The sequence below is a fragment of the Apaloderma vittatum genome, unplaced genomic scaffold (genome assembly GCF_000703405.1).
Source record: "Apaloderma vittatum isolate BGI_N311 unplaced genomic scaffold, ASM70340v1 scaffold10011, whole genome shotgun sequence".
Lineage (NCBI taxonomy): Eukaryota > Metazoa > Chordata > Aves > Trogoniformes > Trogonidae > Apaloderma > Apaloderma vittatum.
Window position 1 is genome coordinate 1 of NW_009698487.1, and position 12912 is coordinate 12912.

Genomic DNA, 12912 nt, shown 5'->3' on the forward strand with positions numbered 1-12912 from the left:
AAGGGGAGGTGAGGAGGGTTCCCGTGCCGGCCAACAGGTACACCCCGCTGAAGGAGAACTGGATGAAGATATTCACGCCTATCGTGGAGCACCTGCAGCTTCAGATCAGGTTTAATTTGAAGACCAGAAACGTTGAAATCAAGGTAAAGAGAGATCCCGCTGCTTTCCCAGCTCACACCCGCCGGGGCTGTGAGTGCCCGAGGCTGGGGGAGATAATGCTTGAGAGAAGGGGAACTGCGCAGTGTCACCACACCGGGAAACCTCGGCCGGGTGTCAGAAGAGAATAGAGTCAGAATAGAGGCTTAATTAGCTCAAGTAAAATTTAAAAGTGTCAGTTCTTTCTGGGAGTTTTTCTTCTTTTTTTCAGTTCTCTTTATAGGAGAAAATTATGTGTTTGAGGATTGAGGAAGAGTGTTAGTCTGTGTGTTCGGTATGAGTCTGGAATGGAGCGTTTTCCAGCTATTTCAGGCCACTAAGTAGTTACGTGACCATTTTGAGTTAACAGCGAATTTTGAGGTGGCCACTGAATCTTCTGTTCAGTTTGTGGCAGAAAATAAAGGCCTGTCGTTTCACAGCTTGGGATTTGCACTGAAAAAGAGCTTTTCTTCTCTACATCTTCAAAGACCGCTCTTTTCTAACTCATCCCGGTTAGGATCTGTACAGGCAGACGTGCACAAACTTTTCAACTACAGCAGAGGAATGCTTTGCCCCAATTTTAAACTGAAAAAAATGGCCCTGGCAGCAAATCTTGTGGCCTCTGCTGGCAGAGGGGAAAAAAAAAACCCATAGAAAACTGAAACACTCCAACACTTACTGCTTTGTCAGGTCTATTTGTTCCAGTTCCAAGTATCTTTTTCATTTTTCTCATGTAATTAAAATAACTTTCCCTCCTTAGGCTGTCTCTTGCCATCATCCTCTTATTTTTTTCCCGCTGTACTGTATTGCAGTTTAGTTTCCATTCTTTGGGTTTTGCCATAAAAAGGTGGTGCTGGGGATTTTCAGCAGCTTCTCTTTTCCTTCCCCTCCAAAGGGAGGCTGTGGCAGCAGATGCATTCTTGTTGCTAAGGGTCAACATTATTAAAAAAAAATAATAATCACAAAGTGTGTTACTTGGGTTTTTCATCAAAATACAATCTAGGAGCGTTACCTGAATGTGTATCTCTTAGATGTTTCAAATCCTGATCCTACTTGTATTTTCTTACTTTGCACTTGTAACTTCTTGTCTTGCAGACTTGTCAAGAGACGAAGGATCTCAGTGCTCTAACAAAAGCGGCTGATTTTGTCAAAGCATTTATACTCGGGTTTCAAGTAGAGGTGGGTCTCCCAACAGCTCGAGTTGTGAGGCTGCTTAAATTTGCTTGCACAATATCTTTGGTCTCTGTGCAAATTACAGTAAAAAATAAAAATCCTTTGGTGTTTTTTATAATTTTTTTTTAAATTGTGACTAGAGTAGAAGTCTAGTTTCTTAAACTAATGCAGGATAAAAAAGTAACCTTCAAACAGCACATAATTAAAACTATGAATTGGAGACAGATTTAGCTATGAGAGGCAAGCATGAGCCAATGATGTGTCTCTGAAGTGCTCTGCACGTGCAGAGACTGTTCATTTTGCTTTAGTCCAAACCAGTAACTACCTTCAGTCTGCTCAAAACTCAGACTTTACTTGGAGAAAACAAAACCCCGTTTTTTCAGCATTGTATGGGCTGCCTGTTGCCATCGACTTTTACTGACTTCACTGGTCTGGGGTGAATGTGGGGGCATCTACGGATGGGTAGAGTTCTCTACACAGAAATAAAATTTATATTGCTATTTGAAAATAAAGCTTATTGGAAAAAAAAAGCTTATTTATTGTTTGAGGTGTTAAGTGGAGAAATACCACCAGTATCATCTGTTCATATGTAAAAAAGAAAACATCAGCTTTCAGTGCTGGTGTGGTTCTGCAACGCTCATGCTGATAACAGATCTTTTTAATATTTTAGGATGCTCTTGCTCTCATCAGATTAGATGATCTTTTTCTAGAATCATTTGAAGTTACAGATGGTAAGTAGTTTCTGCGGCAGTATTCTTCAAGTAGTTGTGTGTACCACCTACAAGGACGTTTTTTTGTCTCTTCCTGCTCCCCTTCTGTCACTCATCCTTAGGGACGAGGAAAATCTTCATGCCGCTACACAGAATTACTCTCTAGGTACAGGCGGCTTGAAAGGGTTGTCATTTTTCTAAGATGTCCCAACAAAACCTCTCAAACATCTGTCCTTAAAGTGTGTCCCTTTGTCAGAGTGATTTGATGTTTCCTTGTTCACGGTGTAAATGTTGTTTTAAAGGTGACTGACACAGAGTGTTTGGGAGAACACATCCGTTAAAGAGTTTTAAACCGAAACGAGCTTCAGTCCTCCCACTATCCTGACAGTTAGGGGTAGGAAGTGGGTAGAAATAGCTGCTAGTTCAGGTATTACTGGGACTCCTTGGAGTCCCATTTAGATTAGATGTAGATGCTGCTCTTACGTTTGTACTCATGTTAATTATGTGCACTGTGCCCGTTTCTTCCCTCAGTGTTAATTACTCGGTAATGAAGGGAACGCCTTCCCCTCGTGGTTCTGTATGGGAATTTCTCTTTGAGGCCAGGGACCTCCCTGTCACATCGCACTGGATGCAATTTTCACTTCTAGTTCCATCAAGTGAAATAAATACCCATCTGTATTCACCTCAGTAAAGCTGCTTTCGCGTGAATTACAGTGAGTTGTTCCCAGTAACTGGGAAGCATTACAGGAATACACAGCCCTGTTCTCGTACTGATCACGTTATTCTTGTTTCAGTCAAACCTCTGAAAGGAGATCATCTGTCTAGAGCAATAGGGAGAATAGCAGGGAAAGGTGGAAAAACAAAGTTCACTATAGAAAACGTAACCAGGACACGAATCGTTCTTGCTGATGCGTAAGTATCGACTGACTTCCCTCTAGGCAGAGTGCAGTCTGGAAACTAATCCAGTCCTTCTCCACAAAGATAACTTGGATTATTTTTTTTTAATATTTGTAGAGCAGTAGTAAGACAAATTATTTAAGTGCTGTTTTTAACAAATGCTATTCAAGTATTTATTTGGCCTTTTGCTGTGAGAACAATGACAATATCCTCATACCCAGAATTCCCCACAGCGTAAGAATTCCTTCATATGAATAACCAAAGTTGAACCTGCCATCTTAACAATAATTTTTTCCTTCTAAAGCTGCTAGAGTGTTAAATTTGCAAGTTGTAAAAAATCTGTTTTAAAACGGATTTATAACAGGTTTTACGTGGTAAATAAAAAAAAAAACACACCAGAAAACATACGAGTGTAGAAAAGGAACCAGTACATTGATCTGAAATTTCACATTCATCTCTGACCTTCAAACTTTCTATTAACTATGTAATTAGGTTTTTTCCCTCAACTAACTCATGCTACTTTGACTGCTTTTTTCACAGGAAAATTCATATTTTGGGATCTTTTCAGAACATTAAAATGGCACGAACAGCAATTTGCAATCTAATTTTAGGTAAGTCCTGTTATCTAATCTTCTCCATCACGTATAAATAGACCTTGCAGTTAAAGCAAGTGCCTTCTGTGGGTCTTGGCTTCTTCCCTGGTGTGTCCACAGCTGCCTTTGGAGCAGGTAGCCTGCTGGGAGTTGTCTTGTTGCCTTTGAGAAGGGTTTGGTTTAAGGCTCCCAAACCCTCTCCGTGGTGCAGAAGGAAGGTTTTGATTTAACTGCTCTTTGATTTAGCTGCACGTTCCCTGAGGGGCTATTTTGAATGCAGCCTGCAGAAAAGCTGAAGGGGCGGCCCACGCTGACAGAGAAAGTTTAACTCTGTGCTTGCAGTAATAGCCTAACCTTGACCATCCTTCTCAGCCTTGGACTTACTTCTTCACTGTTACCACAGACGTGAGAAGAAAACATCTGTTTGTGACAGATGTTGCTGACAAAATGTGTTTTCTTCTGCAGGAAGTCCTCCATCAAAAGTTTATGGCAACATCCGGGCAGTGGCCAGCAGAGCAGCTGAGAGGTTCTGAGCTGCAGCACAGCTGCGCCACCAAGGACTGGGGCTGGGAGCCGTGGTTTCTGTGCGCAGGAGAGGCCTGGAGCTACAGCAGCACTTGCTCTTCTGCTTGAGTGGGAAGCCCAGAAGAAAACCAGGACTGTCTGTGCAGTCGAATTTCAAATCGGACAGCAAGCCTGACTTGAGCACCATATCTCTGTGTAGTCATTAAAAGTTATTTTAAATTGTGTCTGTATCAGAAGTACAGCTACCTCTTTCCTCAAACAAAACCAGGCTTCATTACTGACTTCCTGAACATCAAAGTATTAAGAAGAGGCTGCTGTGAGGACTTCTGAAAGCTCTTCGGTTTGAGCCTAAAGGCATCAGCATAGTTAGAAGTGTTCATAACCACACGTCACGGAACACTATGTTCCTGGAAAAAGGAAAAGTCAACTGGAATGCAAAGCTCAGTGGCAGGCTGCCCAGGGAGCCTCTGCTATTGATGGAACAGCGTTATCGCAAACCTGGTAAGATGACAGAGTGAAATAGCGGATTTGAACTTAATCCTAGGCTCTGCACCTATGTAGAATTTTTTATTCTCTCACAAATGATCCGTAAAGGGCAGCCTAGCAAAGCTAGGAGCCACCAGGTTCAGTACTCGCCAGCATACCGGGGCACTGCCAACCAAAGTGCTGTGTCCTCCGTCAAATGCTACACCTGTGCAACAGAACAGGGGCAGAGACTGCGCAGACCAGCCACAGTCGCAGTCTGGCTTAAACATGGCTTAAACGTCCTTGACTCCTGCCACCACCAGCCAGACCGGTTACTGAGCCTCTTGCAAAATAACTCAGCTCAGGTTTGTGAATGAAAACAAAAACTGAAGTGAGATGATCACTAGCAAACAGAGTAAGTGCTTCTCTCTAAGTCCGAGGTGCCAGTGCAGCACTTAGTTGTATGGGATTATTCCTGCCAAATTTATTTAAAGCTTCAGTCGTTAAAGTGATTTAAAACTAGCCGAGCTACCTAACGACAGCTCTTGGCAGTCTGAGCTACGGAGGGGAGAGTGTATCCGTTCAAAGCCGTGCACCCACCTGGTTACCAGTGTAACCAGACATTTTCTGTTCATTGGCTTTTACACCATTTATCTCGTTAGCTTGAAAGGTCAGAGGGGAGAGCGAGGCAAGGACACACACAAGTAATCTAATCTCTGTCCTAAAGCAGGTGCGTCCTGGTGCTGACCAAAAGCAGTAGAGAGGGAGAGGGCAGCACACAAGGCCCAGACAGCTGCCGTGAAGGACATACCTGCTACAGGGAGGATTGTTTTCACCAACAGAGGTCTTGGACCTTTCCTTGAGAACGAAGCTGCCTTTCCTTCTCCATCTCCATTAAGGTTAGGGTTTTTTCTTTCCTTGTTTTGTTTTTTAAACCACCTTCCACTTACCACACTCACTCTGAATTCAGTAGGATTTAAAACAAGGTATTTTAGCCATGTTGGACATGTAGCAAAGAGAACCACATGTGCCTTAAAAAAAAAAACCCAAACAACCACACATGTAAGTGCTCTTGAGGCACTGCAACAACATACTCGGGGGACTGTATGCACCCTGTACAGTTTTTCAGTAAATCTTAAAGAGGGGACACAAAAACTATGAAAAGCAAGGTTTCTTTTCTTTGGAGCAGAGCGCTGAGCTGCTTTGAAGTTGAACAGGAAAGGTCCAGGTAAGTAGTGAAGCACCCCAGCCAAGGTTCAAATATTTTATTTTGTATTCATATAGTATGAAGGTTCTTATAGTTCCCACAACATATGATGTAGCATGCAGAGGAAAAACTAAACATTCAACATAAATCATTTTTCCCCACACAAACTAAAAAAAAAAAAAATCCAACCTCACCCCTCCCCTTCCAATCCCCCTAAGGAAATAACATTAGCACTAATTTCTATAATGCCAGCCAAGATATGCACAAGCAAGTAAGAGAAATCGAAAGCATTTGCTAAAATGTTTGTAACAAATAGTTATGTACAAAAAAAATTCACAAAAGACTAGTTCCCCCTTGAAGCAGAGCACATGGCAGTTGACACTGGAACAGATACAACCACTGGCTGGGATTATAAACCACGTACTGATCCAGAGGAAGAAAAAAGTTACATGTAGTGGAGATTTTTGTTTTGAACATTGAACATTTACCAAAGTTTGGCAACATTATCTTTTAAATTATGCAAATTATGTAAACAAGAGGAACATTTCAAATCGATCTACATGCAAAACTTCATGTCATGCAAGGACACCAAGCACCTGGATTTCTCTCTCACAGACAGAGCCCATGATGTGCAGCACTCAGTTGAAGGAACAGCTATGGCAGACAGGTGCTCGACTGAAGCAGGTTTAGACAACCTGCGCTTCCCACTGCTGATTATAAAACAATTTTTTTCAATAGAAAAACTACTATACAGGAAAGATGTACTGTCCTAAAAAATCTAGCAAATGTTTTTCTTCCGGCCAATAGTACCATTGCAGAAAAGGGAAGGGATGATATAAAGTTGTAAAACATGGCTCGCTACTTTTATATCACACAAATATATCAAGTTACCATCCGTTACAAATTATGATATGGACAAATCTAGAAAAGAAAAAAAAATTCCCCAGGCAAAGGACTGGAGAACCGCAAGAGGTATAAATTTAGATAGTGTGAACTTTTCCTCCTCTATGGCATAGGTTAACAAGATTTTCCCCCTGTATGAATCCTATATACATATATATATAAAATATTACCAGTTATTTATGCTACCTGTAGTATTCTTTAAATGCAGAGGGGAAACTATCCTGGTTGAAACAACAGAATTTAAATGGCAAGAACGTTTTATCATCTAAGTACTGTATAAAATAAGTAGATGGGAATCCTGCACAGTTATGTCGATTCTAATTTCGTTAAGCTAAGCACAAGAGAAAATCATGACTGCGGCCGACACCTCGAGCAGCTGTGTCTAAAACGAATCCAGAACAGCAGACTTGCCTTAACGTCAGGACAGCTGGAACTGCTCCCAATTCCTAGGTGACAAAATCTAGCGGCCATCAAAGCGGTCTGCGGTTACTATATGCACGTGAGGGCTAGTTCTTGGCAGTAGCGTTAAACTATATTCTCCTATTAAGTACTATTAAGTACTGTACTAAGTTATTTAGCAAAGAGACACAGTCCCTGGTAATATATTAACAGGTATAAATAAACTTAGTCTCCTGTGTTACAAAAAAATGTAAATTAAGGTGAATTAATAAGAAGCAATGCTTTGTCAGCCAGTCAATATATAGAAACATCTGAACAGTCACAGGAAAAGGAAAAGAGTTGACCTAACACCCAGTTAAAATTTTACATTCTTCTACTATATATATAAAACTGTGTGAAATAAAAGTAAGGATGTATATCCATATATTGAACTGTTAATATTCTGCTTGGCACTTTGTACTCTAGTTTTGTTTCTGAATCAAGTATATTAAATTAAAGCCCACCTAGCTACTACATATAGAAAGCTACATATATATCTATATATAAATACACACACACATATATATATATAGATAGATATTTCCTTGTTATAAAAGATGAAGAAAAATAAATTAAAAAGCCAACCCCTTCCCTTTCTCCACCACACTGATATGCTCTTTCCATCTTTGCTGTCCTTCAGACTTTAAAGTGCTACACTGAGTTATTGAGAGAATAAAAGTTCAATAACACTTAGTTGGCTTCATGAGGCTCATGTTGGAAAATGTGGCTTCACAGAGAAAAATACTTCCATTTAAATACACAGAGAGCATTGCTGGACGTCTTGAGCAGATCTTCAGAGATGGAGAAGAAAGCAAAAGTGTTGGGTGGTGCCCTACAGAGTCACACATCTACAACCATCTTTTTGTGGATATCTAGGCCTCCTACGACCTGGAAGGAAAAAGAGAAGTGTTCATAAATAAAGGAGAATGGCAAGTCAGCAAGGTACAAAGAACAGACTTGATTGAGAAGACACATTCACTCATAATGACAGCACTTCTTCCCCGACCTCTCCAGCCTCACGTTTCACAAGCACTGTGTGATACGTGAACGAGTTACGTACGACCCACGTCATTCCATTAGTGCAATTGACACACTCAAGGGCCTGACAAACAGTAAGTGGCACCGTTTTGGCTTTTCTCCCCCATCTCGTCTTGTGACCTTGTAACATATTTCCGCATGTTAAAATGAGATGCTGATTTCTAAAACACCGTGTCAAACTCCGCACCTTTACGAGAGGGCCTTAGGCAAGGTGGCAGGATTCCTGACAAAACCATGCACCCAGGAAAACTATCGGCATTCAAAGGCACATGATTCATGAACAGAGAATGGAAAAGAAAGGTGCAACGTCAGAGGAGCTTTTTATAACGCAGAAACAAAATTCGAAGGCCAAATGGTACGGCGCCAAAGGCCATGAATGAAGAAGTATTTTTTAGATAGACGGCACAATTCAAAAGAAGGTAAAATGCAAGAACGAGGATAAAAGATTGTAGAGATGAAAGATGTCAGAAGGTCAACAAAAACTGAAGAAGTTAAAAGGAAGAGGAAAGTCAAGCAGTAGTGCAAGAGCAGAAGTCTGGGCAGCAGCCACAGGGCAATGTGATGGATGGCTGGAAGAAAACAGCCCAGTGCGAGAAATCAACAGGTGTTTCACTAATCCAGGTGTTTGCTGGCTGCAACTCCTTGAGCTCTTTGCAGATCACCAGGCATTTTCACATGATGCCATGAAAATAAAAAAAAAAAGGCAAAAAAAGTATGAACAACTTATGTTTGAACTGAAGTTGTACATTTCAAGAGTAGGAAACAAAAGCAGTTCTTGAGTGCCTGTCAACTCAAACTGCGCTACCCAGGTGTATGTTCATTAATCACCATTTGAAATTGAAAATTGCAATAATGAGTGTTTACACACCAAACATTCCAAGTTTTAATGCATCATTTACCTTTTTTTTAAAGAGAAAGAATTCCAAACTTGCTGTCAACCAATTAAACAATTATACAGCATGGGTGAAAATCAGTCATTTCAAGTCTCAAGTGTTACATTCAAGCATTCTGCTCCAGTAAAGCCCAGTTTTTAAAAAGCGCAATTCAACTGTTTGTCCTTCTTGAAGAGCATTTCTTGAGGGGTTACTCTCCCTGTAACCAACAGCAATCCCCCTACCCCGGCCTTCGCAAAATCCCCGTGTTGTGCAGATGGCGATAATCTCCCCAGCCTGCAAAGATAAACCTTTCTGAAGGGTGACTTGGAGCAGACGCCTAGCTTAGAGACAGAGATTAACCTCAAGTTCACCCTGGTGGCACACACCTCTCCCCTCCACGCGCCACCCCAACAGCGACACTTTTTCCAGAAGAGATCCGTGATGAGGTAACTCTGCTCTTACAGACTTTCAGGTGGTTTGAAGCTTTTTTCCGCCACACCCCCCTCAGCAGACTGCACATGCCTGCCCACCATGCTTTGGGTTTCTTCACTCAGTGTATTGAATTTAAAACAACTGAAAAGTGCTGTTCCTTTTTTAATCAAATGTAACTGTTGAAAACAAGGAAAACCAGCCTCCTACAACAAGCCAGTCACTTGCAGCTCATCTGTAAAGCTGCTATTTTCTACCAGCACAGAGACAGGAATCCAACATATGTCTTCATGTCAGGCTAGCATTTTTGTCTGTATCCAAAAATAACTAAGACTAGTCTTGTGTTTATTGTGTCGTAAAATGACACAGAAATTAGTCTGTGGAAGTTGCTGCGCTCTGAACGAAGCAATCTTGTTCAGGTGCACTAGATTCGACGGGAAAGTCTGCATCCTGAAAGAACCGATTCACAACTTGCTCATATGCCCTCACACACGTTCCTCTACTGGAAGCCACAAGATGATGACACCATCTGTAATAAAGCGGCATCAAAGGTGACTGGTTCCAGATCAGAAAAATATTCTGCTTTTATAACTCTACCCTTTATGCTGTTTTGCCTCCTTTTTTTAAAATGCCAAATTTTCAGAGTTTTCTGTAGAGCTTACTTACAGCACAGAATTCTTCAAAGGATATTCTTCCATCACCATCCTTATCTGCATTAATTATGGTTTTATCTACAATTTGCTGTAACTGAGTGTCTTTGAGATTGTTCCCAACCATCATCTTCAGCACCTGGAAGAGCTCTCCGTTTGAGATATAACCATCTTTGTCCATGTCATAAATGCGAAAAGCAACTGCAGAAGTAAAAGATACACCCGTAAAATTGTCAGTAAAAAACGTGGTTGGAAGAGAGCGAGATGCATTCATGTGATTTGCATTAACAATAAGCAACGACACAATCCTGCAGAATCTGAGGGAAATGCTGCATTTTAAGCGATAGTTCTAACAGCCTTTTCACTTCATTCTGAGAAACGTGAAACATCAGCAACTACAATCAATGTGCCACTATTGAATTTAAAAGAAAAAAACACCCTCATTTCAGAAAAAGCAAATGAAATTGTTTTAGCACCAGCAGAAAAAGAACTCTGCAAACACTGAACAGCAACATGTTCACCACCGTAAGTACAGTACACACAGGCAGCAGTTCACTTCAAGCAGAACAAATCCCAACCTTCCAGGGAGCAGTTGAGTCAAAATCCCACCTGGTTGCTTTGCTCAAAACAATCTGGCATTAAGACTCGATTTTTTTTTAAAAAAAAATTCAATCTTAGCTACTGAAAGCTTCATCCATGACTGAACCCGTCCCTTCCCCTCTCTAAAAGCTTGGGCCACATCATGTTCCTGAGGTGCAGTTCTCGAGCAAGAATTTAGTGCTCTTCTACTGTAGTAGCAGAGAAATTACTCTTATGCTCCCACAAAGCAAAGCACACTTTTGTGATCCAAGTATTCTTAAACTTTTAACCTTTTTAAATGGGAAGCAACTGAAGATATTCAGAAGGCAACCTCCTCAAACCTTCCCTGCAGAAAAGCACCGTGGCACATTTTTTCACACAAACGGCAAAATGTGCAAAATATTACAGTTTACCTTCACGACTTCCCACTTTTTAAAAAAATGAGAATTTGCTGATTTCTCAGTGATAACTAACAGTGTATTTTTCAGGATCAAAAAACTTTTGTTAAGGAAAATCAGAATACTTACACCTCAACTTCTGTTCCTTATCTCCTTTGACACTGAACTGGGAGACTCCTTCTATGAATTCTAAAGGATACAAGAAAAATATTTACAGAAAAAGTGTATTTTTTAAATAAACCCAGGAAATCAACAGTTAGAAATTGTAAAAACAATCTAAATTACCCTAAAAATTTGGACAGTTACATACACCACTTACTGTTTTGGAAACTGATACCAAGAAAGTATCAAAACCTCAACATTCCAGTTAAATTGGAGTTCTCCCCTATAGAAATTTAGGGGGTTGTGTCAAGGTTAGAAGCTTTTACATGTTAACGTTTTATTTGTCAGCCTTTCAATACAAATACAATTTAATAACTTTCTCCTTTAAAAAAAAGCCTCAAGGAAAAAAACAAACTTTGAGTCATAATCAATAAAAAATAGTATCAGCTTGAACAGAAGTTACAGTTATTATCACTTCTAACGGTCAGAGATTGTTTTAACACAAACTAGCAACATACTGGCCCTTTTAATCATGAATATTTAAAATAAGTCTAACATTTTGGAGGAATGCACTATATAAAAGCTTTTGGGTTTTGCTTCAAGTGTTTACCCAAAATCATAAAAAGAATCTTGCAAAGGAAGAATCAACTGAAGAATTTGGACGGCTTTTGCAATTCAGGAAACCATTCTCAAAACCCTCCAGAAGATGGATCCGTAACATTTGATTAAATACAACTTCTGCAGAGACACACCACTCACACAAGCGACCCCATTTTTTTCAGTCTCTTCAGCCTAAAAATACGCTTCAGTTAGCACCACAATTGAGAGTCTGAATTAGCATACTTCAAGAGAGACTTAAAATGAGTACAGTCCTAAATCAGTATGACCTGGAAAGCCCTTTTAAGCATTTCTTTCAGGAGTGCACTGCCCTAATGTGCCAGAGAACTAAAAAAAAAAAGACTTGTTTTACTGGTACTCAGTTTCACAAGGAATTAGAACCTTCTTCTGATCAGTAAGTTTTCTTCACTCTTCTTTCTCAGCTGAAGCAAAAATTTAATTCCAAGGCTCCAATAAAATACCACCACCTTTCATAAAGCACCACGTCTTACCTTTGAAGTCCACTTCTCCGTTTCCATCTGTATCAAATATATCTATTACTCGCTGTACTAATGGGTTCTGTTGCAATTCAGGTAAAGACATGAACTCTTCCACGCTCAAAGACCCGGAGTTGTCCAAATCGAGCTTCTTAAATCTCTTTCCTAGTCGTTTTATCTCATCAGCATCAACTGAAAGGAAAAAAAAAAAATACACCGCGCCTATTCTCAGAAATACTTCAGTAAACTCTTTGACGGTTGAACACAATGCACATTTCTTTGCTGCTTTCCTCCCAGAGGTTGCTTCTCCTACTTTATTAAAACTGTTAAATGCTCTCATGGAAGATTATGAAGGTAACATCAGATTCTGAGGAGAAACACAAGCCTTTTCATTTTAAGTCAACTTTACCTTTTTTCCTCCCTGCCCCAGCCATAACAGTGAGCCTTGTGACTCACGGAACAACCACATGCTGACACAACGTTTCTAAGGATTGAGGATGCTTAGCTAGCTCTTACTCAGACAGCTCTCACAAATGCCAGGTATGAAGAAATTAAAGAGACCGAGTTTTCTTTGAAGGAGCCAGCATTACACTTACACTAGCCTAAGAAAGGAAGTTAGAAAGATAATTGCATTAGCAAACATTAGCATAACTAGTGCTTCTTCAGCACAAACACAGGAGCTCTCCTGGGACACGTGCAAG

At 40.4% G+C, this 12912-nt stretch overlaps 2 protein-coding genes across 2 annotated transcripts in view; one reads left to right on the forward strand and one right to left on the reverse strand.

The window, feature by feature from the left end:
* Nucleotides 1-5: 5 nt before the first annotated feature.
* On the forward strand, nt 6-4041 carry PNO1 (partner of NOB1 homolog (S. cerevisiae); the record flags this gene model as incomplete). The annotated part of the gene is made up of 6 exons (XM_009878036.1): nt 6-143; nt 1231-1314; nt 1979-2039; nt 2813-2930; nt 3456-3526; nt 3974-4041. Coding segments are annotated over 6 exons (540 nt in total), but the record flags the coding sequence as incomplete, so codon positions are not given.
* Nucleotides 4042-5748: 1707 nt separating this feature from the next.
* PPP3R1 (protein phosphatase 3, regulatory subunit B, alpha) overlaps nt 5749-12912 on the reverse strand; it is a 15071-nt gene continuing 7907 nt past the window's right edge. Inside the window, exons 2-5 of the mRNA XM_009878035.1 lie at nt 12227-12403; nt 11145-11204; nt 10055-10239; nt 5749-7934 (exon numbers count right to left, since the gene is read on the reverse strand). Of these exons, the coding sequence (XP_009876337.1) occupies nt 7887-7934; nt 10055-10239; nt 11145-11204; nt 12227-12403 (470 nt within the window). The 3' untranslated portion in view covers nt 5749-7886. The remainder of the gene's footprint in view (nt 7935-10054; nt 10240-11144; nt 11205-12226; nt 12404-12912) is intronic.